The 27,603-nt window shown below is 39.4% G+C and overlaps 2 protein-coding genes across 8 annotated transcripts in view; one reads left to right on the forward strand and one right to left on the reverse strand.

The window, feature by feature from the left end:
• The first annotated feature begins 14,445 nt into the window (after positions 1-14,445).
• On the forward strand, positions 14,446-16,094 carry LOC134209908 (FACT complex subunit Ssrp1-like). Its single transcript, XM_062685929.1, has 2 exons — positions 14,446-14,885; positions 15,395-16,094. Exon 2 carries the CDS (start codon positions 15,627-15,629, stop codon positions 16,092-16,094), a length of 468 nt encoding a protein of 155 aa, XP_062541913.1. The 5' UTR covers positions 14,446-14,885; positions 15,395-15,626.
• Positions 16,095-23,507: 7,413 nt separating this feature from the next.
• Positions 23,508-27,603, reverse strand: part of LOC134212674 (uncharacterized protein DDB_G0283357) — a 119,873-nt gene continuing 115,777 nt past the window's right edge. For all 7 annotated transcript variants that reach the window (XM_062690727.1, XM_062690726.1, XM_062690724.1 and 4 more), the window contains exon 15: positions 23,508-25,728. In XM_062690727.1, coding sequence (XP_062546711.1) covers positions 25,531-25,728 — 198 coding nt within the window. In that variant the 3' untranslated portion in view covers positions 23,508-25,530. The remainder of the gene's footprint in view (positions 25,729-27,603) is intronic.

Here is a 27,603-nt window from a genome sequence, read left to right on the forward strand (position 1 = left end):
CCATGCTGCATTCTTCTCCTCAACTAACTGCTCACATTCGCCGTCATACCAGTCGTTTCTCTGATCCGGAGCCACCATGCCTAGTGCAGCGGTTGCGGTGCTTCCAATGGCGGATCGAATATCGCTCCAGCCATCCAGAGATTCTGCGCCTAGCTGCTCTTCCGTTGGGAGTGCCACTTCCAGCTGCTGCGCGTAGTCTTGGGCTAGTCTACCGTCTTGTAGCCGCCCAATGTTTAGCCGCGGCGGACGACTCCGACGCGTGTTGTACACCGTCGAGAGTTTTGAGCGCAGGCATACTGCAACGAGGTAGTTGTCGGATTCAATATTTGCACTGCGGTAAGTGCGGACGTTCGTGATGTTGGAGAAGAATTTACCGTCGATTAGAACGTGATCGATTTGGTTTTCCGTTACTTGATTAGGTGATTTCCATGTGGCCTCGTGGATATTCTTGCGGGGAAAGAAAGTGCTTCGGAATACCATTCCGCGAATGGTTGTAAAATGTATGCATCGTTGGCCGTTGTCGTTCGATGCGGTATGTAGACTATCCGGTCCGATGACCGGTCTATACAATTCCTCCCTTCCTACCTGTGCGTTCATGTCGCCGATGACGATTTTGACATCCCGCAGTGGACATCCATCGTATGTCTGCTCCAGCTGCGCATAGAACGCTTCTTTCTCGTCGTCGGATCTCCCTTCGTGTCGGCAGTGCACGTTGATGATGCTGTAGTTGAAGAAACGGCCTTTTATCCTCAGCTTGCACATCCTTGCGTTGATTGGCTGCCACCCAATCACGCGTTGGCGCACCTTTCCCAGCACTATGAAGCCGGTTCCCAGCTCGTTGGTGGTGCCACAGCTTTGGTAGAAGGTAGCCGCTCGATGCCCGCTTTTCCACACTTTCTGTCCTGTCCAGCAGATTTCCTGCAGCGCTACGACATTAAAGTTGCGGGGATGTAATTCATCATAGATTACCCTGTCGCAACCTGCGAAGCCTAGCGACTTGCAGTTCCATGTTCCAAGCTTCCAATCGTGATCCTTTATTCGTCGCCTAGGTCGTTGCCGATTGTATCGAGTCGTATGTCGTTCGTAATAGTTGTTTTTAAAGGCGGCTTTTTGGGCCTGCGCAAACTTCCTGTCTCGTCGGAGGGCCGTCGTGCCAGGGCTGTTTAGCGTCCCACCTAACACCAGGACTTGGGCTTTTGAATATATTCGATGTATATATTGAACTGTAAGCTGATTCTTCCGATTGGTAGACATCTGATATAGCTAAGCTCAACCGTGTTAAATTTAAGACTCATACGAGGATGAAAGTATAATGATCCAGCTGTTGTTGCTATCGTGTCTTGGATTTATAAAAAGTGTCCGACATACTGAAATCTAAAACTAATAATTGGTAGTATATTTCTCGCCTTGAAGAAACTACATGTTTCTAAATAAACAAAGATTTTAGATTTAGAACGAATTTAGAACGTTTGCAATGTTTAGTGCGCACAATGATACATTCGGAAGATAAAATCCGCTTCATATCTTTCCCTTTTAACTGTATAAAGACCAACAAGCTTTATAAAAAAATCGTTAACATTATGCATGCCTTCTGCCTCCGCAACACCATACAAACGCCATGGCATATGGCATCGTCCAGTACATGCGCATAATCCCAATCTCTGATCCCAAAATCATCGTCGTTGGCGGCCGTTAGAAATTATTCAGGCATCAGAATTTTAATATAATTTATTTGGATAAGCATAAAAATGTCACATTCAGGTGCATTACTGGATAAGAGTTGTCAATTTTGAAACTTCGTAAATTAGTAAGCATCAGAAAACTATTGATAAATATTTTGCCGAACATATTGGTTGCGGGCGCTATTGCAATTTCTTCGCGACACGCAGGAGCTAACACGAACATTTCTTGTACTCAGGTGCCAGTTCAGGGGACCCAGAAGCACATCCACATTTGTTTAATTGTTGAAGGAATAGGCAGCAACAGAACATAATATTTAGGTCTATTAATTCGTATTAATTCGGAAGCGAATGCCACAATTTATCTGAAGCACACCACTGTGTTGTTCCGTTAGTTGCATTAGAAATTGATGTCCATGTAACAAATATGAACCGGCACACTTTGATTTTTTCTGGTGCTACACTGCTTGTTTCAGTGCAAGAGAAATGCTACACTAGTGTAGCACGAAAATCAAAAACGAACATTTTCGGTGCAAAAGTGTAGCACGAGTGTAGCTACACCGCAAAAACGAAAACGACATAAGATTTTTCCATTTCGTGATTATGCTAAGAATAAATAAACAATGTGAAATGGTTGCATAGTTACCACAAGCGTCGAAATTAGTTCAGCGTCGGAAGCAGTTACTGTCAGATTAATTTATAGCAACCGCCATTATGGCGATCGTGGAAAGCTGGATACGAAGAGCAAGAGCAAGGTTCCCCCAAACACACGCGATGCGACAGTCGCGACGCGATTCTATCGCTTGGCGACAGCGATTCTGTCGCCGTTAATATGGAAGCGTAAATAGAACATTGCCTGCAGCGACCCAACGATAGAATCGCGGCGACTAGTTGTCGCCGTCGCGGCGATGAAATCGCTTAGGTCTGGGGAAGCCGTAACACGAGTGGTACAATTTTCAATAAGTCCGTCCAGCTATTTGGCTTCGCCAACGACATAAATATTATGGCACGTAACCAGGGAATCAATTTTTCGACGATGCGCATACGAAACAAACGACAAAGCTTTGTTTTTGTCGGAGATAATAATGACAAAGATCCGAAAAATTTTGTCCACGACAAAAAAGAACACAATTTTGTTGCTAACTTTTCATTCCGTTATTTTGCATTCTCTCTAGAACAAATTTCGGCTTTATGCTATCGTAGTTTCTACTTTCATGAAAATATTCGAAAATCTAACGCTGATTCCAAAAAAAAACTTGTATTCTCGGAAATATCAGAGCATGCAAGGCAAATGATTCTTGTCATACTGTGTTCAGGTTCTGAAAAAAGGCTTGTGGCAAGGTGCGTTTCTCAGTAACAAACTCTGTTGATGACAAAGGGTAGGGGAACAGGTGGTAAAATGAACACGTTAAGGACTTGCGTTGAATTCAATCATAAAACGAGGATAATTTGCTAGTTTTACCACTTGGTTCAGCAATTTAACTCATATTCTTATTGCACTGAATATTTTTTTCGGTAATAAACATTGTTTTATATAGTTTTTCATCGAAATAAAAAACATCGAAATTTCGTATGTACAAAAAATAGTGCGGGTAAAATGAACACTGCCTGGTGGTAAAATGAACATCGCTTCTAAAACCCTAACTCTAGCACTGTATATATAACACCGCTTTGTAGCCCTGGACATCCTGAACAACTTTTCCGAACACAACTTGAGTGTAGGTATTGTAGATTCAGTTGAAAACCGAACTGAGCTCTCGCGACAATTGCATTTTCTCCCATTTCCAAATGTCCCAACTGCATCGCGAGTGGTGCGCATGATGGCGCACGGCTATGACATACATGCGCACCACTCGCGATGCAGTTGCGACATCCGGAAACGGGAGAAAATGCGATTGTCGCGAGAGTTCAGTTCGGTTTTCAACTGGATCTACAATACGAAGGATCTCAAGCTAGATCCATATTTCACACATATAAGAATATTGCAAACACACTAGCGCCACTTAGTTGTAAAATTCCTAATTCCTTCTCCAATCACATGGCAGTTCATTCCCACTAGACGATCGTTGCTAAAGACATCATCTTTTTAAGTTCCAAATTTGTTCGATAAAAATATTTACAATGTACAATATTCCATATATCGGAGTATCTTGAATAGTCTGAAATGATTTTTTTTTTTTTTTTTAGCTAATTTTATTTGCTAATTATCTAATACATGCATTCATCTCTTAGACTAGGTGTTCCGTGTTTTCTTAACACTATCATCCTTATTTGCAATGTTATATTTTTAGTTATTATTAATACATTTCAATTGCCTCTGGCAGTTAGAATTTTTCCTCTGGTTGAATTGAACCATGTAGGAATTACAATGTTTTCAACTTAAACTAATCTTAACCTTTTTTATACTAAGGGTACAAGGAGTTAATCGTTGCAATAGAAGATTGCAACGATTTTTATCTAAAATTGAAATTATTTTGTTGGACATTTGTTTGCAATGTCTCAATATTAGAAATTCTATGAAGTTCATTGGTACTATACCACGGAGGCAACTTCAGAATCATTTTCAAAATTTTATTTTGAATCCTCTGGAGTGCCTTCTTTCTGGTATTGCAGCAACTAGTCCATATTGGCACAGCATACAACATGGCAGGTCTAAAATTTGTTTTGTAAATCAAAGTTTGTTCTTAAGACAAAGTTTTGATTTTCTGTTTATAAGTGGATATAGGCGCTTAATATATTTGTTACATTTGGCTTGAAGGCCTTCAATGTGATTTTTAAAAGTTAATTTTGATCTAGCAGAAGTCCTAAATATTTAGCTTCGCTAGACCAATTTATTGGCACCCATTCATAGTGACAATATGTCTGCTAGAAGGTTTCAAATAAGAAGCTCTCGGCTTATGTGGGAAAATTATAAGCTGAGTTTTGGAAGCATTCGGGGAAATTTAAAAAATCAATATCCAATATCAATATCCAAATATCCAAACTTTTTTGCAATTTACTACAAATGACACGAAGGCTACGCCCTTTGTCTGAGAGACCTGTGTCATCTGCAAACAAAGATTTTTGACACCCTGGTGGTAAATCAGGTAAGTCATAAGTAAAAATGTTATACAATATGGGCCCCAGTATGCTGCCTTGGGGGACACCAGCCCTTACAGGTAATCTATCAGATTTAGTATTTTGATAGTTTACCTGCAGTGAGCGATCTGATAAATAATTTTGGATCAGTTTAATAATGTACAGAGGAAAACTAAAATTCATCAATTTTACAATCAAACCTTCATGCCAAACACTGTCAAATGCTTTCTCTATATCAAGAAGAGCAACTCCAGTCGAATATCCTTCAGATTTGTTGAGCCGAATTAAGTTCGTAACTCTTAATAACTGATGAGTGGTTGAATGCCCATGGCGAAAACCAAATTGCTCATCAGCAAAAATAGAATTGTCATTAATATGAACCATCATTCTATTTAAAATAATCTTTTCAAACAGTTTGCTTATTGAAGAAAGCAAACTGATTGGGCGATAACTAGAAGCCTCAGCTGGATTTTTGTCCGGCTTCAAAATTGGAACAACTTTGGCATTTTTCCATTTATCTGGGAAGTATGCCAATTGAAAACATTTGTTAAATAAATTAACCAAAAAGGATAAAGAGCTCTCAGTATGTATGTAGAAAATACCATCATCACCCGGGGCTTTCATATTTTTAAATTTTCTAGTAATAGATCTCACTTCATCCAAATTAGTTCCCAACGAAGGGTCAAAAACATTATCTTGGTTGAGAATGTCTTCGAAGCTTCGTGTAACCTGATCCTCAATTGGACTAGTGAGACCTAGACTAAAATTATGGGCACTCTCGAACTGCTGAGCAAGTTTTTGAGCCTTTTCGCCATTTGTTAATAAAATTTTATTTCCCTCTTTAAGCGCTGGAATTGGCTTTTGAGGTTTTTTAAGAATTTTCGTTAATTTCCAAAGGGTTTCGAACTGGGATCCAACTTTGAGACATTATTCTCAAAGTTGGTATTTATCAGAATAGCGATACGTTTTTTAATTTCATTTTGCAAATCTCGCCAAATAACTTTCAACGCGGGATCGCGAGTTCTTTTGGTATTGCCTTCGCCTCACATTTTTAAGACGGATCAGTAGCTGAAGATCGTCGTCAATAATAATGGAGTTGAATTTAATTTCACATTTAGGAATTGCAATGCCTCTGGCTTCGACAATTAAATTTGTCAAAGATACGAGAGCATTATCAATATCACTTTTGGTATCGAGAGGAATATCAACATCAAAATTCCTATCGATATACGTTTTATATAAATCCCAATCAGCCCTATGATAATTGAAAGTAGAGCTGATTGGATTATAAATGGCTTCTTGTGAGATTTCAAATGTCACAGGAAGGTGATCAGAGTCAAAGTCAGCATGAGTTACCAATTGGCCACACAGCTGGCTTGAATCCGTTAAAACCAAATCAATTGTCGAAGGATTTCGAGTGGATGAAAAACAAGTTGGGCCATTGGGATATTGAATAGTATAATATCACGCAGAACAATCTTCAAATAAAATTTTGCCGTTGGAATTGCTTTGAGCATTATTCCATGAACGGTGTTTGGCATTGAAGTCACCAATTACGAAGAATTTTGATTTGTTGCGAGTCAGAATTTGAAGATCAGCTTTCAGCAAATTCTTTTGCTGCCCATTGCATTGAAAAGGCAAATAGGCTGCAATGAAGGAAAATTATCAAAATTTGTTTCAACAGAAACTCCCAAGGTTTCAAAACTTTGGTTTCAAACGAAGAAAATAATTTATGTTTGATACGTCTATTAATGACAATGGCGACCCCACCACAGGCGCTGTCAAGACGATCATTTCTGTAGATAAAATAAAATAATAAATCTCTTTTAATGGAGAGTCCGGGCTTTAAATAAGTTTCTGTTATAATGGCAATATGCACATTATGAACTGTTAGGAAGTTGAATAATTCATCTTCCTTACCCTTTAGAGAGCGGGCATTCCAATTTAGAACTTTCACAAAATTATTTAGATCCATTAAAACGGAGTCCGATAACATTTTTTTGTGTGTACTTTATACCAACCTGAACAGCTTCTGGAATGGTATTTGCTTTGAACATTGCATCAATCATGTGATGCAATTGTTCAGTTAAAAAATCAAAATCGGAAGCAGTCATGCTACCTGAATCGGCAACATGACCATTATTTTCCGTTGGGACATGGGTATAAACCTCATTTTGAGAAGAGAAATTTTGTCTACTAGCAGCGATGTTTGCATACGTAGGTACATTGGAAAAATTGGAATTTACTGAAGTGCTTGCTACCCGTTGACGAGCGGCAAAATTTGTTTGTGAATTGTGGTGGGTATGAATTGCTCGACCGGTAACTGGTTTCGAAATTTGAGCGTTTGAAAAATTTCTACCCGTCGAATCTGGGATCCGATTGGAATTTCCCGTCATCAATTTTGCACGGGAATTCAAAATTTTTTTGCGTGAAGGGCATTCCCAGAAATTGGATTTATGATTGCCCCCACAATTTGCACATTTAAATTTATTGGAATCTTCTCTCACAGGACATGCGTCCTTGACGTGAGAGGTTCCACCACAAATCATGCATTTAGCATCCATGTGACAATGTTTGGTTCCATGACCCCACTTTTGGCACTTACGGCACTGGGTGGGGTTTTGGAAATTTCCCCCAGGCCTGCGGAAATGTTCCCATGTAACACGGACATGGGACATAATACAGGCCTTTCCAAACTTTTCATATTATTTAGTTCACTTTTGTTAAAATGAACTAAATAAAATTCTTGAGAAATGCCCCTCTGGGAAGTACCAGAGTGGGATTTCTTTTTCATCTTAATTACTTGGACTGGTGAAAATCCAAGTAATTGAGAAATTTCAATTTTAATCTCATCCAGTGATTTATCATCACTGGGAGACCTTTCAGGACGACTTTGAACAATCGCTCAGTTTTGTCGTCGTATGTGAAGAATTTATGGCGCTTCTCAGTTAAATAGTGAAGAAGACGTTTGCGATCGTCAAAGGATCCCGGCAAAACGCGGCAGTCACCCTTCCTAGCAATCTGAAATGAAACCTTGATCCCCTGAAGGTTACTCAAAATCTCATTCCGGAAGCCAGAAAACTCGGCAACAGATACCACAAGTGGCGGAATCCTTTGCTGGTTCGCATGAATCGAATCACCTGGGCTAGAGGTAGATTCGATTTGCTCAATTTCATCATTAATCAAATCGAACTGATTGCTCAGTTCGATTGGAGAAGAATTATTTCCGATATTAGAGTTAGAAGGAATATCTGAATTCTCCAGCTTCCTTCTATTTTTTCCGCGCTTTGGCAGGACGGTCTTGAAACCTTGTTTCTTTGAAGGAAGTGGAGAATTCAGAGACTCCCCCTTCCTCTTGTTTTTATTAATGCTCATGGCTGAGCGTGGAGACGCGACCTTCTAAGAGGTTTTTTCCCAGAACGGTGTCCCTGCAGGATTACCACCGCTTGTCGGAATTTTACTTCCGCAAACGGGTCCAACGTAAAACGAAGGCACGGGTCCTTGCAAAGATCGTAACGGGATCAGTGGGTACAAATAGCGCTAAGAAGCACCGTTGAAATTAAAATAGCTTCGAGCAGTATTAAAAACTTCCTTCCGCAAAGAGAGAAAGAACCGCACAGCACGAAAGCACGATGCGGTCTGCGAGTCTGAAATGATGGTTTCATACATACCACCACCTAGCGGCCAAATTCTAAACTAATTGATGCCTCATATCAAAGCACACGCCTTCCTGCATAACCTTTTTGAAAAGGTGCAGTTCAAAATGGGTAGGATTTTCAGATAAAAGCAAAATAAGCATAAAAAAACACTGTTTTCGTCCCCTTTTTACGAAAACCTCTCCCCGCGAGGTACCCGCCCACCTATGGCCGATCTTAGGTAACGCTCTAAAAGATTAAATTATTTTGGAATTGACCGAACAATCAAAAAGTTATAACAATTTTAATTTGGGGTCAATATGACCCCAGAGCACAGACAACGTAAGTTTTTTCCAGCACAGACAGAAGGTTAATTAAAACCCGTTAACAATCACATCCCACATGTTGATACACTTTTACACAAAAAATAAACTTAATTATAATCCTTTTAATATTTATCTCCATAACAACGTATACAAATACAGTATATTACATCAAATTTTCAGAATGATTTGTAAGTTGGAAAATTCAACTCAAGTTGGAGAAAACAGACATGTGACGCTTATGCGAATAGAGGCAGTTTAGGTTTTACTAGCGAGGCTGGATCAATAATTAATAATAATTATTAGTTATTAATCCAACCTCTTCAGGTCTTAAGACATTTCACGAGACAGTTTCGATCAGCTGATTCTATCCTTTACGTGCGCGTGCAAGAGAAATCCCATGAGAAACGCTAACAGTTTTCATAGTAACTCCTTGCCAGTCCTTTTGGTAATTTGTTACAATTTCCCATTGATGTTCTTAACAATTTTCCATGATTTCCATTTCTTATTGAATTTTCTTACAATTGGGTTGTTTAGCAAAGAAAAATATGAGGTTTTTTATAGTTTAACATGAAGAGCATGCTTTCCTGATCTCCAACATATTTTTATTTTGTTTGTAAACCTTTTATTTACATTTTTGTGCAGCAAACAATAAGCCATTTCAATCGATAGAATGACACTAACATTCATAGAATGACATTTGGCCCATGCAGCATAAGAACAAATTTTTATTCCCATACAAATTTAAAATGCAAATTAAAAATAGTTCCGGGGCTCCAAAAATTCTGAAAAATTGGGGTTAGGCTCAGTTTTTTATGCAGATTCAGAATATGTAAAAACATATATACCCCTAAACAACCCAATTACGTTCACAATTTGCCATGGAAATTTCTTCGAATTGCCCCTATGAAACTTTAAACAATTTACTGTTGCTATTTCCAACAGTTTCTCATGGATATTCCTTACAAATTCTCATAAAAATTCTTTAGATTTCCCCATTGAAATTCGTCACAAATTTACTAACAGTTTGCCAATTGAAATCCCTCAAGTGTTCTTATAGAAATTCCTCTAGAAATTTCAATCGAAATTTCATACAATTCTCCATGGTTTCTCATGGAAGTTCCTCTCTGTTCATGGTTTTCCATGGACATTCCTCAAATTTTTTCATGAAAAATCCCATAACGTTTTCTCATGGAAATTCCTAACAATTTCACATAAAAATCCCATATAATTTCCCTTAGAAATTCCTTTCTATTTTCAATAGAGATCCCTTGTAATTTGCCATTGGTATTATTTAAATAATTTCTATGGAAATTTCATACAATTTCCTATGGAAATCCCTAACAATTTTCGATGGAAATCCCTATCAGATGCTAATGGAAATTTCTTTCAAATGCCCGAAGAAATTCCTTCCATTTCCTGTTTAAATTCCTCGCAATTTCGTATGGAAGTTCCTTACAATTTCCCCTGAAAAATACTTACAACATTTTCACGAACATTTCTTACAATTTCCCAGGAAATTTCCCTTAAAGTTTTCCGAGGATATTCTTTTGAATTACCCGTTGAAAATCTTTATAATTTCCATAGAAACATACTTACTTTTCCCATAGAAATTCAACATATTTATTTAAGTTTTATCTCCTTGAAATTTTCAATGGAAATTCCTTGCAATTTCCAGTGGAAGTAAAAATGAATCATCATTTCCTCGTGATTTGTTTATTTTTTGACGCAAACCTGTCCGCAAAGTTTGAGATTGTTCAAATGGTGCGGACAGGTTTGCGGTTTACTTTGCGTTTAGTACAATCCGCAAACTCATTCCGGATGCATTGTGCGTTGCTACGTTTGACTGCATGTATGCAAAGAAGCTGTCAAATTTCCGGATTGCCTTCCGGATCCATTGTGCGCCAGCCTAGTTGGCATGGGAAATCGTGAGGAATTTTCTTGGGAATTTCCATAAGAAAATGAAAGAAATTTCAATTGGAAATTTTAACGAATGTTCATCGAAAATTGAAAGATATTTCAACGGAAATTCCAAGGAAGTTTCACAAGACATTTTTTTAAATTTCCGTTGGATATAGCAAGAAATTTAAAAGGTGAATCGTAAGAAATTTGAAGTGCCTCCAGGAATTCCTCCGGAAGTGCTTCCAAGAATTTCTCCGGAAGTTCCTCCGAAAATTCTTCCAGAAGGTCCTCCAAGAATTATTCTGGAAATTCCTCCAGGAATTCCTCCCGAAGTTCCTCCAGGAGTTCCGCCCGAAGATCGTCCAGGAAATTCCCGGGAAGTTCCTCCAGGAATTTCCCCAGAATATCCACCAGGAATTCTCCCGGAAGCTCCTCCAGGAATTCCTCCAGAAATTCCTTAAAAATTTATTAGGGTGTTCCTATAGGGGATCCTCCAAAAAATTCTACAGGAATTCTTTCGGAAGTTTCTAGAAAAAAATCCTTTGGAAAATCTTCCAAAAATTCCTCCTGCAGTTCTCCAGGAATTTCTCCGAAAAATCCTCCAGCAATTCCTCCGGAGGTCCTCCAGCAATTCCTCCGGAAGTCTTCCGGAAATTCCTTCAGCAATTCCTCCGGAAGTTCCTTCAGCAATTCCTCCGGAAGTTCTTCCAGCAATTCCTCCGGAAGTTCCTCCAGAAATTCCTCTGGAAGTTCCTCCAGAAATTCCTCAGAAAGTTCCTCCAGCAATTCCTCCGGAAGTTCCTACAGCAATTCCTCCGGAAATTCCTCCAGCAGTTCCTCCGGAAGTTCCTCCAGCAATTCTTCCGGAAGTTTCTCCAGCAATTCCTCCGGAAGTTCCTCCAGCAATTCCTCCGGAAGTTCCTCCAGAAGTTCCTCCAGCAATTCCTCCGGAAGTTCTCCCAGCAATTCCTCCGGAAGTTCCTCCAGCAATTCCTCCGGAAGTTCCTCCAGAAGTTCCTCCAGCAATTCCTCCGGAAGATCCTCCAGCAATTCCTCCAGAAGTTCCTCCAGCAATTCCTCCGGAAGTTCCTCCAGAAATTCCTCCAGTAATTTCTCCGGAAGTTCCTCCAGCAATTCCTCCGAAAGTTCTTCCAGCAAATCCTCAGGAAGATTCTCCGGAAGATCCTCCAGCAATTCCTCCGGAAGATACTCCAGCAATTCCTCCAGAAGTTCGTCCAGCAATTCCTCCGGAAGTTCCTCCAGTAATTATTACGGAAGTTCCTCCCACAATTTCTCCGGAAGTTCCTCCAGGAATTTCTTTGGAAGTCCTTCAGGAATTCATCCGGAAGTTCCTCCAGGATTTCTTTCGGAAGTTCTTCCGGAAGTTTCTCCAGGAATTCCTCCGGAAGTTTCTCCAGAAATTCCTCAAGGAATATCCGAAGGAATTCCTCAAGGAACTTCCGGAAGAATTATTGAAAGAACTTCCCGAGGAATTTCTGAAAGAACTTGCGGAGGATTTCCTGAAGGAACTTCCGGAGGATGTACTGAAGGAACTTTCGGAGGAATTCTTGAAGGAACTACCCGAAAAATTCCTGAATGAACTTCCCGGGGAATTTCTGGAGAAATATCCGAAGGAACTCCTGGAGGAACTTCCGGAGAAATTCATGAAGGAACTTCCGGAGAAATTCCTGGAGGAATTCGCGGAGGAATTGCTGGAGGAATTGCTGGAGGAACTTCCGGAGGAATTGCTGGAGGAACTTCCGGAGGAATTGCTGGAGGAACTTCCGGAGGAATTCCTGGAGGAACTTCCGGAGGAATTCCTGGAGGAACATCCGGATGAATTCCTCATGGAACTTCCGGAGGAATTCCTGGAGGAGCTTCCGAAGGAATTCCCGGAAGATTTTTTAGAGGAATTTTCGGAAGATTTTCCTAATGATTTTTTGTATTTTTTATGAATTTCTGGAGGAATTCCTGGAAGAACTTACGGAGGAACTTCTGGAGGAATTCTCGGAGGAATTTCTGGAGGAATTTTCGGAGGAATTTCCGGAGGAACTTCCGAAAATTTCTGAAGAATTCTTTATAAAAACTTCCGAAGTTAATGTTTGAGGAATTTCTGGGGGAATTCTTGGAGGTACTTGCGAGGGAATTACTGAAGAAACTTCTGGGGAACTGCTGGAGAAACTTCCGGAGGAATGCCTGGGCAGCTTGGGAGCAATCCCTGTATGAACTTCCGGAAAAATTCCTGGAGGAGCTTCCAAAGCAATTCCTAGAGGAACTTCCGGAGCAATTCCTGAGGTATTCCTAGTGGATTTTTCGGAGGATTGTCCGAATGATTTTGTAATAACTTCCGAATGAATTCCTGTAGAAATTTCTAGAGGACTCCCTATAGAAACTTCTAAAGGAATTTTTTGAGTATTTTTGGAAAAATTTCTGAAGAAACTTCCAGAGAAATTCTTAGAGAAACTTCTCGAGGTATTCTTGAAAAAAATTCCGAAGAAATTTTTAAATAAACTATTTATAATTCATGTGGAAATTTCTGAAGGATATCCTGTAGAAACTTTCGGAGGAAATTTTGTAGGCATTTCTAGCGGAATTCCTGGAGGCACTTCCAGAGTAATTTTTAGAGGAACTTCTAAAAGAATTAACGGAGAAACTTGTGGATAAACTCTCGGAGGAATTTCTGGAGGATTTTGTGGAGAATCTCCTGGAGAAACTGCCGAAGGGATTTCTGGAGAAAGCTTCAGAAGAATATCTTGAGGTACTTTCGGAGGAAGTCTAGGAGGATTTCATGAAGGAATTCCTGGAGGAGCTTGCGGAGGAATTCTCGGAGGAATTTCTCAAGAAATTCCTGGAATGACTTGTGGGGAAACTTGCCTAGGAAACACATGAATTAATCACGATTTTTAATTAACCTTCATCCTCCAATGTCCAAAAATGCAGTTTTAATTCTCATCCAAATTTTCTGAATACTTTAATAACTTGACTAAATAAATATAAGCTCAAAATCTCGAGCGCCAGAGATACATATGTCCATTCCGTAATAACTTATTTGGAACCCAACAGCGACAAAAAAATGTTAACTGCTCAACTGTCAAAAACCGTATGCATTGTGGGTTGCTTATCCGTTTTGCGTGCGTTTTGTATTTTAGTACAAAACGTATCAAACGGATTACAAAACGCAAACTCAAACGCAAACGCAACGTATCCATTGTGCTCCGGCCTAAAGATGATTAAACGTCAGATAGCCAAATTACGTAGGAAGTTTCTAGTAACATACTGTAAATTCTTACTTGCCCGGAGTACCTTAACGGAATAACATATTTCAAAAATATATTTGAACATCTGGTTTCCGTTTATAGCACAGCTAAAAAAAGAAACCCAGATGAAAAATCTAAAGTTTTTTTTCGTTTCTAGATTATTGTGAGGAACTATTTAACGATAGTAGTTCGAAAATTATCGGAGAAATAAAACACGCCTTTAAAAAAATTAATGAGGCCCGAAAGAAAAAAGAACAGAGGAACAAAGGTAATTCAATTTTGTTTGGCATACATTTCATAATTTATATTTACTTTAATCTTCTTTGCAGATTCCCTTCGACGCTCTGAAAATTAAACTCAACTTTTAATTCTCCTTGTCTTTATGTTGAATTAAGATTTTTTTTTATTCATGCGGATTTATAGAGGATCAGAAATAACCATTACCATTTTTAAATCTAAATCATTTTTTGGAAGTTCAAAATTAACTCTCGCCGAAGGAATGATCAACCGTTCCCCACCGACGCAAACCATCTTCTTCCGGTAATTCCGGATTCCGGACGAATTTAAAGATTACCCATACTATCTAAAACAACGTATAGACATTATCCGTCACAGTTTTTTTTTCGGTTCGATCGCCGGGTATCAGCTATGTTCGTTTTACACTACAATCTCAATTTCGGTGCTGGATTGGACAGTTACTCGATCCCAAGGGTGCATCTTATAAAATCAACCTTTGTCAACGTCTTCATTATTTGCGAAATAATGTCCATACGTCGTCGGAAGCCGGAGGCGACATTCGTACTAATTCATCGTAACAGTCGTCACTCGCATCGCACCAGCAGTAATTAGGAGTAGTGCCACACGAGTTGTTGCAGCAATGAATAAGCAGCAAAATCAGAGTCACCCGTTTAGTCCTAAACAATTGGCTTTGGCTTCCAAAAAAGATCGGAATTTTACAAGTCACTCTTTGCGGCTGAGGAATGCCAACTGGCATTGGAATGGCAATATTTAGTAAGTATAGATTCTACTCTTTTACATAGATAAAAGATATTTTAGTTACAAGATAAAGGTTGTCACTTCGGTTCCCTTTGTTCTGCTGTCCGATGGATTTTCCTTCATTGACTTCATTTGGACAGCGACGAAAGCGACAATCTTTATTTTGTAACTAAAATATCTTTGAATAAAACATTATAGTCAGCGTTTCGATTTTCTCGCAAAAAGTGGCAGTTGACAGGGGGCTTGGCCTATCTGATTGCCAATTGCATCGAAAGTGGTTCAAACCAGAAACCAGGCAAGTAGGCACCTTGGCCAAGGACACGTAAATGACAGTATTTACTAGGTGAATTAATATGAGTTTTTGTCTCGGATGATATGTTCAGAATGTTTAGGCCAAATTAAATTATTTGAACAAAATTGGGGGGGGGGGAATTAAACGTCATCGAAATAAAACCAAAGCCGTCATTTTTTCTAAATATCAATAGTTGTAATTTATTCAATGCCCATGATTTTCATTTTTGCAGTGTTCTGGCAAGCAAAAGATGACCAACACGGCGATCGTATTCAAGAACGAGAGACCCGGAAAGGTGGAGCAGATCAACGCATCGGATATCGACCTGAACTACAGAAATTTGTGGGAAGCTACGGATTGAGAGTGTTTATGAAGAATGAGTTGCTGCACAGGTTTATTGGGTTCACGGGAGACGAACAGATAATTGCGGACTTTGTTAAGAATGTCCGAATTTCCGATTGGACATGCTGGAGAAGGAACTGCCAACGCGAGGCTGGAATTGGGGAACGATTCACTTCAAGGGCAGTGTGCTGTCATTCGATGTGGAAAGTAGAACCAACATTGAGATTCCGCTGAGTCACGTTACCCAGTGCAACAGTGGCAAGTACGAGGTGACCGTGGAGTTCTATCAGAACGATGATGCACCGGTTAGTCTAATGGAGATGCGCTTCCACATTCCTATGACGGAGTCGGCTGAAACGGATCCGGTCGAGGTATCCCCGGACCAGGTCATGAAGCAAGCTTCGGTCATTTCCGCCACTTGCGATGCCATTGCTATCTTCCGGGAGATTCATTGTCTTACGCCGCGTGGTCGCCATGACATTAAGGTGTTCCAGTTTCCGGTAAGCTGCACGGTAAAACACACGATTTTAAAATTCCCACGTCATCGGTGTTCCGGGTGTTTCTGCTTCCGCACAAGGACAATCGACTGATGTTCTTTGTCATTTCATTGGACCCACTGATCAAGCAGGAAACATGTATTGAGTTACCGTTCTCGGAGGATGAGATGAAAGAAAAGTATGAGGACACACTGACACACTTGTCCGGGCCGGTGTACGAAGTGCTGGTGAAGGTGAAGGTGATCAACAACAGGAAGATGACGGGTTCGGGAACATTCATTGGTAAGTTTGGAATCGGATGGGATTACAAGGACTCACTCAATCCGAACTTAAGGCGAAGCGTCTTATAAGACTCTTAGTTTATAGCTAGGATGTTTATAGTAAATGTATATGTTAGAATTCGGCACCAACATTTCAAAAGGGCGAAACTGTTTCTGTAAACAATAGCTTCTCACGTCGCTGCTGCACTCGAATCCACCTCTTTCATTCAATGGCGCTGAATTGCGTATAGGTGAGCGCAAGTTAGCCCACCAGCCACATAAGAAGCTCTTGTTTACAAAAGCAATTTTGCCCTTTTGAAATGTTGGTGCCGAATTAGAGATAGGTTTCGCGATTATTTCTGAATGCATGTCAGGATACATTTTAAAATCCAACTGGGTAGCCAATTAAAATTTGTTTTGGGTTCAATCTAGAATTTCTTCCAAAGTTTCAGGTCTTGGGAGATATCTCTTTCAAAAGAACGTTTTGGATGGGTGATCCATACACTCAAAATAATTTTCACTTAGAATCTACTTGAAAACATATGCAGATATTTTTCATGTAGTTTCGGTTGTAAAAGTTAAATGATTCATTAATGATGGCACTCATTATTCTTAATTCACTAGAAAATAAAATAAAATTTAAGTGGATTTCGTTTGGCCATGTACTTAAATTTTAAGTGAAACATCGATAATTTTTTTCTAGTTTCCCTGTAGTTGATATCCCGTCCACTAGAAGCGGACGAGAGCAAAAAAGGAGTAGAAAGTTAATTCACACCCAAACAGAATTTTTTGCAAGTCGTTCTCATAATGATTCTGCAAAATGTTTTATTAGCGATTGCTAATAAACATTTTTGCAAATAGTTCTCATAATGCTTCTGCAAAATGTTTCATTAGCGATTGTTAATAAACATCCTTTTCGCTCTGAGAACCCCACTCATATATTTTTCATACATTCATTTTGAGTAGAATTCACTAGAAGAGTATATAAATATTATTTTCTATGTTTTCTAATGAATTCCACTACATTTCTTATTAAGATGCACTTATGATTTGAGTAAGTTTTATTTGATTCCAGTAAAGCCGATGAAAGTTTCGAATTTTAAAGTCTACATGACTTTTTATAGTGGAATTAAAGTGACAATTATTTTGAGTGTACTGCCTCAATTAGTGGCCTATATTGCCCCGTATAGTCGAGAACACACATTATAAACAACACATTTTCAAAAGTTCATTTCAACAATTTTTAAACACATTTTTCATCATTCATCGACGTAATATGAAAGATAACACTCTTTAGTATAAGTCAACCACATTTGAATGGCAATTTTTGGAGCTTTTCAGCGCTTTTCGGAACGATTAGGTGACCCATATTGCTTTTATCACCCCTACAGTGTGCGCAAACAAAAGCTAATAAAAACATTAGTCATCGTTTCGACTTTCTCGCAAAAAGTGGCAGTTGACAGGGGCTTGGCCTATCTGATTGCTAATTGCGTTCGAAAGTGGTTCAACCCAGAAACCAGGCTAGTAGGCACCTTGGCCAAAGACACGTAAAAGATAGTATCACGCTACTAGGTGAATTAATTTGAGTTTTTGTCTCGGATCATATGTTCAGAATGTTTAGGCCAAATTAAATTATTTGAACAAAATTGGGGGAAGAAAATTAACCGTCATCAAAATAAAACCAAAGCAGTCATTTTTTCTAAATATCAATAGTTGTAATTTATTCAATGCCCATGATTTTCATTTTTGCAGTGTCCCGGCAAGCAGAAGATGACCGACACGGCCATCGTATTCAAGAACGAGAAACCCCAAGTAACACAGTTTGTTGAATGATAGTAAAAAAATCATCTTTCAAACATATAAGTTGTCTATGATTTGGTATATAAACTTGTTTCATTACCTTCACACGACCGAAACAGCGCAAATATTGTTGAAATTTTCAACATCTTTCAGTTGCAAGAAAGAAATCGTAATACATTCACAAAACTAAAGTTAAGTTGGAAGTGAGTATTCCATAACATTCTCTCAACATGATATGATATGTCAAATTGAAAAAAGTTGTTGATAAAAGTTTCATACCAAAATAATATTTACAAGATTGGATGAAAAAAAGCATGCATAAATTTAGCTATGAATTCCATTTTAATAAAATATAATACACATAGGTACATAGCATTTAAAATTCGTGTCGATGCTTTATATGCCACTCACGATTCATAGTGAAACTTTTAATGCTACTTCTCCTAAATTCATGCGCCATTGATTGGAGAGAAAAAAAACGCACTATATCAAATACCTAAAATTTAGGAATTCATCTGTAAACATATGCTCGAATTTGCAGAACAGCTATATGGCGAGTTCCCAACAGACGATAGAGTCGATGAAAAATATCCATTGTGTAGATCTGAAGGATGTTGAAATGAAGTTCAAAACACTGATTTGAGCTAAGACCGCATCATCTTCTAACTAAACAAATGTCAAAAAATAAACATGTTAATTGTAAGTTCGTGAAATCATCCTGGCGACATGTTTTATGTCTTGAGAGTGTAAAACAAAACATCTTGAAAACCAAAACAAATGTCAAAAAATGACATGTTATCAGCAAGTCGTGAGAATGTAATACAAAACATCTTCTATGATCAAAAAGCAGTATGTTTAACAAAAACCTTTTCACAACTTACATCGAACATGTTATGTTTTGTATTTCATCTTTCTAACCGTCATACAACAAGTATCTTAAATCTCCACAAAAAAAGATGTTTTCGGTGTTACTTGGGACCCGGAAAGGTGGAGCACATCAACGCATTGGATATCGACCTGAACTACTGAAATTTGTGGGAAGCTACGGATTGAGAGTGTTTATGAAGAATGAGTTGCTGCACAGGTTTATTGGGTTCACGGGAGACGAACAGATAATTGCGGACTTTGTTAAGAATGTCAGAATTTCCGATTGAACATGCTGGAGAAGGAACTGCCAACGCGAGGCTGGAATTGGGGAGCGATTCACTTCAAGGGCAGTGTGCTGTCATTCGATGTGGAAAGCAGAACCAACATTGAGATTCCGCTGAGCCACGTTTCCAAGTGCAACAATGGCAAGAACGAAGTGACCGTGGAGTTCCATCGGAACGATGATGCACGATGAAACACACGATTTCAAAATTCCCACGTCACCGGTGTTGCGGTTGTTCCTGCTTCCGCACAAGGATAATCGACAGATGTTCTTTGTCATTTCGTTGGACCCACCGATCAAGCAAGGTCAAACTCGGTACTGTTGGCCGATCACCGATCTGAACCGAAATTGCACAATCACAACAGAACAACAAATCACGGGGTGTACGGAACAAACTTTATTTTTGTTGTTTTACTTAAGACTATTTACATGGAACTAAAATTAATGTCACATCAACCGACTTGCTCGATGTGTTTTTCTGTCTCGATTGGCTCACCACCCAGTGCTGCCAGTATTGTATATTCTTACATATTAGCGATCACAGCCTATGTCAACACTCCTCCTCTGTGTGAGCCCCATTTACAGAATCTAATAACTTCCAAGTGCCTTCTACACGTTTTGAATGCTCCTCCTAAACTGAACTGAACAGCTGTTTCTTTTTCTCGTGCTTCAATACTTATGTGTGGATGTTCCTCACCTACTTCTCTCATATCTATTGCATAACGTATAGACCGCTCTTTTTCTTGCCTACTGCGATTACACTATCCTCCTTCAGAATAACACACTTCTTTGATTTGAAGGCAACATCGAACCCCTGTTCAGCAATTTGAACCACTGATAAAAAATTGCCTATTAACCCTGGCACGAAAAATACATTCCTTATTGGAATCTCTCTACAATTACCATTCACTCCTGCAGCATTCAGTTTCCCGGTACCCTTAGCTCTCGCCACTATCACTCTACCATCTGCCAGAACGATTTCCTCTTTGCACGCAATCGACTCTTCGAGAAGTTTCGCATTTCCGGTCAAATGCATCATACAACCAGAATCGAGACACCATTCTACTTTTGGCTGCATCCCACCTCGCCTACGTTGTCGTCCTGCTGTGGCAACAAAACAAACACTTCGTTCTTCTTTCTTCTGCTGACGCCGCTGTACCGCAGACACATTCGCTTCTTCTCCTTCTTCGTCGTCGCTGTCGTCATCACTCACATTTAGCTTTGGGCAATCTCGCCAGAAATGCCCCAACTTCTTACAACAATAGCACTTTTTCTTCTTGTTATTACGATCGTTGCTGCCTTTGGAACGCAATTCTCGAGAATCACGATGGGAAGAAACTTTCAGTGCTTTTTCAGGTTCATCCTTTTCACACATTCGCTTCCACTCATCCAGCAGCTTACCTTTCACATAATCTTGTTTGAGCTCTTCCACGGGACGACTTTCCAAAGCTGTGATGAGTGCATCGTAACTAGAAGGTAGACTCGACAATATTATCGCAACAATCCAATGCTCCTGCGGTCCTTCACCCAAGGCAATCAGACGGTGTACTAGCTCAGCGATTTCCATTAAATGATCAGACATGTTACCTCCTTCCACCAGCTTCAACGAACAGAGTTTTCGGAACACATAAATCTTGTTCGTGAGAGAGCCCCTTTCGTGATATCCTTTCAGTGCTACCCACATGTCGTAGGCTGTGGGAGCACCCATTACATGGCATAGCTGATCGTTTTCCAAAGCCAAACCGATTAAGGCCCTTGCCTTACCATCCTTCGCCAACCAACCGGCAGGTAGTTCAGTTGGCTTCTGTTCCATAACCGTATCGTGAAGTTCATCTTTCAGAAGCAACAACTCCATGCGGAACTTCCAACTCGCCCAGTTGAAATTGTTGAGCCGCTCGAACTGAATTTTTGCTTCCGCCATTGTACACTAATGTCTTTTATTTTCTTTTGATTCACTACAATTTCTTTCTATTCGCGTCGCGCACTTGAGCCCATAACCTGTTGGCCGATCACCGATCTGAACCGAAATTGCACAATCACAACAGAACAACAAATCACGGGGTGTACGGAACAAACTTTATTTTTGTTGTTTTACTTAAGACTATTTACATGGAACTAAAATTAATGTCACATCAACTGACTTGCTCGATGTGTTTTTCTGTCTCGATTAGCTCACCACCCAGTGCTGCCAGTATTGTATATTCTTACATATTAGCGATCACAGCCTATGTCAACAGGTACCACTTTCTGGTTACGCTGTTCCAGACAATCAGTCCACCTTTTTTTTTTTTTTTCCTTGTCGGGTATATTTTATTACTGCGACCTTTTTTTTGATTTTTTTTAATATATTCCCCTTTTTTGCTTGCTGTTTCATTTTGGGGTATCGCTGTTTGAAGTGATGGCCAATGTTTGACTAACAGCTTCTCCCCAACATGGCTCAGCATTTCGAATGAAATGCACCACCGAATTGGGATTTGTCCACCTTCCATGGAACCGGAGTACCGGAACTGGATAACCGATTTGATTGGACATGATGCAGCGATTCCCAAAGGCGCGCCCTCACAATTCTCGATATATATGTATATTATTATTTCTAAAATAAATGTAAAGAGAAAAAATGAAATTTTTCAATTATATTTTTTGTGTGTATGTATTTTAAATATGTTTTTTCTTACAAATTCGAAATGTAATATAAACATTTATAAAAAAATAAAAAGAAGAATCGAGGGATCCGTATCTCCATAATGTCTAGTAAAAATCTAAGAGAACTGTGGTACCCATGTCTTTTAGATTTCTCTGCGTTATCTAAGAGAACTGATATGTCAAATCCCTTTCGGTTCAAACGGTTTACTCGTTGAAGTAGACACCGGTTTAAACGGTTGTTGCATTTGAGGCGGATTTGAGGTGTGACAGGTTTTAGACATCAAAAAAAAATATCTAGGAGACTCAACATTTTGTCTCAGAGATATCGCGGAGATGTCTAGAACAAATTTCCGAGCGGGACGTTAAGATTATGAGAGCCTTTTGAAAAATCTGGTATAACTTTTGAAAAGCTCTTATTTGTCAATATAATAAAAAAAAAGAAAAAAAAAGTTTTGAAATATCAGTTATTTTTAAATTAAATTTGCTTATTTAAAGTTTTATATTGGTTATTTAATATGGTTTAGTTCTTAAACCTCCGCTTCACAATTGCACAACTTTTATCATAAATTGGTGAAAGTTTAATACAAGTGTTCATTTTACCCCCATACGTGCCTTGTGATAAATAACTCTTCCTCTAACTATGCAAACCAATAATTTTACTATTTACCCCTGCAACATCTTTGTGAAGGCTGTCCTATTTGCCGCTGTGGTTAGAACAGGTTTGAATCAATGTTATTATGAATTTATTAAGATTTAAAGCTTGCGGGAAAATGGGTTAAAATTCAGACCCTATTTTTACGGCCTCGTTTGATATTTTGGATAGTAATAGCTATTCGTTCGGTCTCAAAACCAAAATATTAGCTCAGGTACCTTATTTTATTTCGAGGAAAACGTGTGCATGATTAACATACGCCTGATAAGTGTTTTAATATAAATATAGCCAACTGTTCATATTACCACCTCTTACCCTATATTGTTAGGCGTTGCTCGAACATGGAGGAAGCCTACATCAGACTGAAGATCAAATTAGTCATCAACACGTCGAAGACGAAGTACATGATAGGATAAAGAGAAGACAATGTGAGCCAACCACCGTGAGTTTGCATCGGTGGTGACGATATCGAGGTGGTAGAAGAATTCGTGTTCACTGGTGACTGCCGAAAATGATACCAGCAGAGAAATTTGGAGACGCTAGTGGCTGGAAATTGTATGTACTTCGGACTCCGCAAGACGCTCCGATCGAATAGAGTTTGCCGCCGTACCAAACTAACAAAACGCTCATTAGACCGGTAGTTCTCTACGGACACGAGACCTGGACGATGCTTGTGGAAGACCAACGCGCACTTGGAGTTTTCGAAAGGAAAGTGATGCGTACCATCTATGATGGTGTACAGATGGCGGACGGTACGTGGAGAAGGCGAATGAACCACGAGTTGCATGAGCTGCTGGTAGAACCATACATCGTTTACACCGCGAAAATAGGACGACTGCGGTGAGCTGGGCACGATGCCAGAATGTCGAACAGTATCGCAGAACAAAGTAACCCGGATCTTGCAAATGTTTCGCTTCATTACAAAACACGTTCAATCGCAAACTTCTTCACCGAAAAACTAAACCAGGAATGTGATATCTGAATTGAAAACGCGACTAACATTTCCATTTGCTCATATTTTAAGTATATTCTCATGTTTCACGATTTTGTCCATAATAATTCCATTTCTGGATTATATTTTATGTCGTCTTCACATATTACAATGCTTCTATGATTTCTCCATTTTCTCCTAATCGATGATGAACATCGACTCTACTACGTTCTTCTTTGCTTCCGTATTTGCTTATATTTTCAGTCACTTATTTTTCCTTTATAGCAACAGCAAGTTCCTTCCTTTGTATCATCATCGCCTTCGTCATGATCACCAAAATCAACATTCTTCATTTCAAATTCGAAAAAAGGCAAAGTTACACGTTTGTATCAAGTGTGTTACACAGCAAGCACTAGCGCAGCATGAATCAAGTAACCGCTTGAACTTAGGACCTCCGCGCAGGGTGGAATCGATCCTCGATGGGAGGCGGTCGCATCCTTAACGTATGTCTAGAACCGGCTACCCTTCGAGGCGCAATTTTCACTGTAAGGTGGCGGGATCCTCACATACTAAGTGTTTTATTAGTGTATGTGATTGTTTGTGTGTTTGGGTTTGTTGTTCTGATGTTACACCATCGGGTTCTCGACGTTCATCGTGTGTTTTTTTCTTTTGGTAATGGATAATAATTATAATAAGAATAATATAGCAATTTAATCGTTTTCCTTTACGTAGATTAGCCTTTGTTGATTTTAATTATTTCTGCTAGTGTAGTTTTTTGTTCAAAGGGTATTGACATTTCAGCTTGTAGTGTACGATGGTTAAATTTGGCTAATATTTTTATCGTATGCTTTAAATTTGACGACATATTTTTGATTACCATATAGCGGAATAGGTTTGCATTTTTTGGCGGAATAACGTTCGTAGCTGTAAAATATGAAAATCAAAACGAGTTGGATAGATATTTAGTGAGTAGTTCGATGATTTGAATTTTTGGTGTGTCAAAACCTAGAAAAGGCGCATTTAGGTGTAAAGGCTATCTTGACAATGTTAACCATGGGGCAGCGATTCGTTTCAATTTTTGGTAAATGGATCGATACCAATGCACTAAAAACATGTTTGAAATAGAAACGGATAAGATCCAATGAAGAATCCGTATGAATAACTACCGTTTCATGGGCTTAACTAATCATAAAAAATGTACTAAAATGATTAGTCACCAAAAATATTGTGAACCACTGCTCCCTAGTTAAGCATTTTTTATCATCTGCCGAATGTAATCACGCCCTAGTGACTCGTGCAGCATTCCACCAACTACTGTTGAAATAAAAAAGATTAAAGAAATAATGTTCTCTAAGACAAAAATTTAAACCCAACTGATGTATTTCAAATTACGTGTTTTATCTAAAAGTATCGCGGTACACTTTCGATCCAATACTATTCAAATGGTTGAATGTTATTGATGAAAGGGTGCATAGGTCGAAAGTTTTTTTTACTGGATTAATTGGACAGAGATTCATCTCGATTGATGAACCGGAAGATTTCGAGTTCGGAATCGAATCCACGACGAATCACGTGTGCACGGGGGTGGGTCGGTGTTCGGTTCAAGCTTGGGAACGGGAAATAAAACGAACGTAAAAGTTAAAACTTAATACAGAATAGTACGGTACGACGAGTGAGTGAGTACGAAGCCTCATCTGTTGGAACAATATCCGAAGGAGCGACCACCCGAGCTGGTCAACATCCTTCACCTAACAATATCTGTCTTTTTCTCGTTATAAATGCTGGGTTACATCCGTTTCTCGCGTTCCTTTCGCACTACCCAAAAACTTAAAGTAGCAAATCACAGAAATGAACAGAAAATTAACACAGAAACTAAGGAAATGATAGTTTAGTTACTACACTAGGAGTTGCTCTGGTAGAAAATGGTGCTGCTCGGCTTCCTCTGGGCTGGTAGATCACATGTTGCCACGGCTGCACTCTTCTAGGTCAACGGGTTCTTTTGAAAGCGGTTCTGATTGGATTTTTGCTATTTATTTGATATACTTCAATGTAGATAGGGTTCTGCCTTTTCGACGGACACCGTACACTCGGATTCAGTTGATGCACTCGGCCTTCTGTTTGTTGGCTGCGGCAGCTGCTGCTGCGGCCGCGGCAGCCGCCTGGAAGCCGGGTGGCATCGGGATGGAGAACTTGTCGAAGTTGGATCCACCACCGAATCCGTTGGCGAGGCTGTTCATGTAGGCGCTCTGCTCGCTGTTGAGCCAGTTGGTGGTTGCGTGCGAGAAGTTAACCTGGAAAGAATAGTGCAAATGCATGCGAGGATCGTTAAAAACAATATCAAGGGAAACGAGCTCTGGAGATTTCAGGTGTCGGCATGATGATATCGTCGTTTGTGAATACAAACCTTCAAACTACTTCGTATCTAGCTGAAATAACTGTAATCCAATATAAGAAACCTATTTTACATGGAATTATTTATTGCTACCCAAAGCTGCGAAGAAAGATGAACATCAAGGATCAGAGACTGCAGAATTTACTCTCAATTGAAACGGCAATAAAAAGGAGCTATTATTGTCTTCAAATCATAACAAGTGCGTTCAGGAGTCAAACGCAACCTGACATAAGTGCGATAAAAACAGAATATGAAAAGCTGTGCCCGCTGACGAGCTATGATAAAACGCCTTGTACTCACTTATTTGTGGTTAAGGAATAAGCTGTGCAGTATGGGAAGGTGGGGAAACTTGATCCCCGGGGAGACTTGATCATCCCCTGTTTTATCGAGAATTAAAGTAGTTTTGTTCTAGCGTATATTTTAGTATAGATCCTCTAGACAAATGACCTTTATGTGGTGAGTTATATTTTGGATTGACAACCTTATTTATTCTGCAGGGCGGTGTGGCTACAACAGGCGGTTTGTATGTTTTGACCTTCCTGAAGATTTTTTTTTATTGTCCAATGACTAAATGCTTTCGTCTTTTCACAGCACAAAGCCATAAATGTGCTTAACATGTACTGATGAAAATGTCAACATTCCATCAAAGTTTTAGGATATTTGGATTCGAAGTTATTGATTTGATCCCCCATTAGTCACCCATACAAAAATTTGGCGAAAAATTAAAAAAATAAATAAATCTGTTCTCAGGCTTCTATTTTTTTTTTGTAGATTTGACAGATTTGATGAAGGGTTGGCATGAAAAATTATTTATTGCGTAGATATCATAGAAAGGGGATCAAATCTCCCCAAATTTTAAAATTGAATGTGCTGTCGAATCTAATAACAAAAATCGTTCATGTTATACGCACAGCAATTCGAAAACTCCGGGTATTTCGAAGGAAAAATATTTAAAAAATCTGAGGGTACCTTTCTAATTTTATCAAAGCAAGTTCTTGGAGAGGGATCAATTTCCCCCGAATATTTTGAAAGTCGATTTTTGACAGCACTCCAAAAAATCGATTATGTATCAATAACAACAATAATTTAAGGACTGTTATAATTTCTTATTATACAGAAGCTGTACGACCGTAATCAGTTTGGCGCGTAAATAAAAATTGTGGTTCCAATAGCATTATATGGTGGAATAGGAAGAGACTCGGTGTAATGTGTACAAACCATACTTGACCATCGATGATTCTCCAAATGATGAACATCGATCGCTAGAACTAATTAAGTATTAGCCGAATAATAAAAATGCGTATCGTTGCCTCCGTTTTTTGCCAGTCTCGGTAACAGTGACTTTCATTCACTGCCCGAGCCATCCCCAGAAAGGATGTACGGCAAATACGGACGCTTCGATAATTTAACTATTCTCAAATGGCCCTCGCATACTTCAACACATTTCAAACCATTTTCACACTTGTGTCGGCTTGTCGCTGCCTAGCGATAACATTCGGACTCCGTTTCTTTCCCATGTGCTTTCGCACACACGCTGCTCTCTTCCTCTATACGAGCAGCATCGGTTATGGGCCCAGGAACGATTCCCGTTCTCCAGCTTAGTGGAATGTTATGGCCGTCGACGTTATCGCAGAGGGATCATGTCGTAAGTCTAGGGTATCGCCGGACGGAATTCATCAGGAGGTTGGAACGTTCGGTGGGATGCTGGCTGGTCAGCAGGAGTCCAGGAGGAGCGTCGAAACATTCAGGAGCTGGTCAACAGAGGGTGCTGTGC

Source organism: Armigeres subalbatus, chromosome 2 (genome assembly GCF_024139115.2).
Source record: "Armigeres subalbatus isolate Guangzhou_Male chromosome 2, GZ_Asu_2, whole genome shotgun sequence".
In the NCBI taxonomy this organism is placed as follows: Eukaryota; Metazoa; Arthropoda; class Insecta; order Diptera; family Culicidae; genus Armigeres; species Armigeres subalbatus.

Coding starts and splice junctions, on each gene's coding strand:
- LOC134209908 (XM_062685929.1), top strand. CDS start 15,627: ATGCTGGAGAAGGAACTGCCAACGCGAGGCTGGAATTGGGGAACGATT.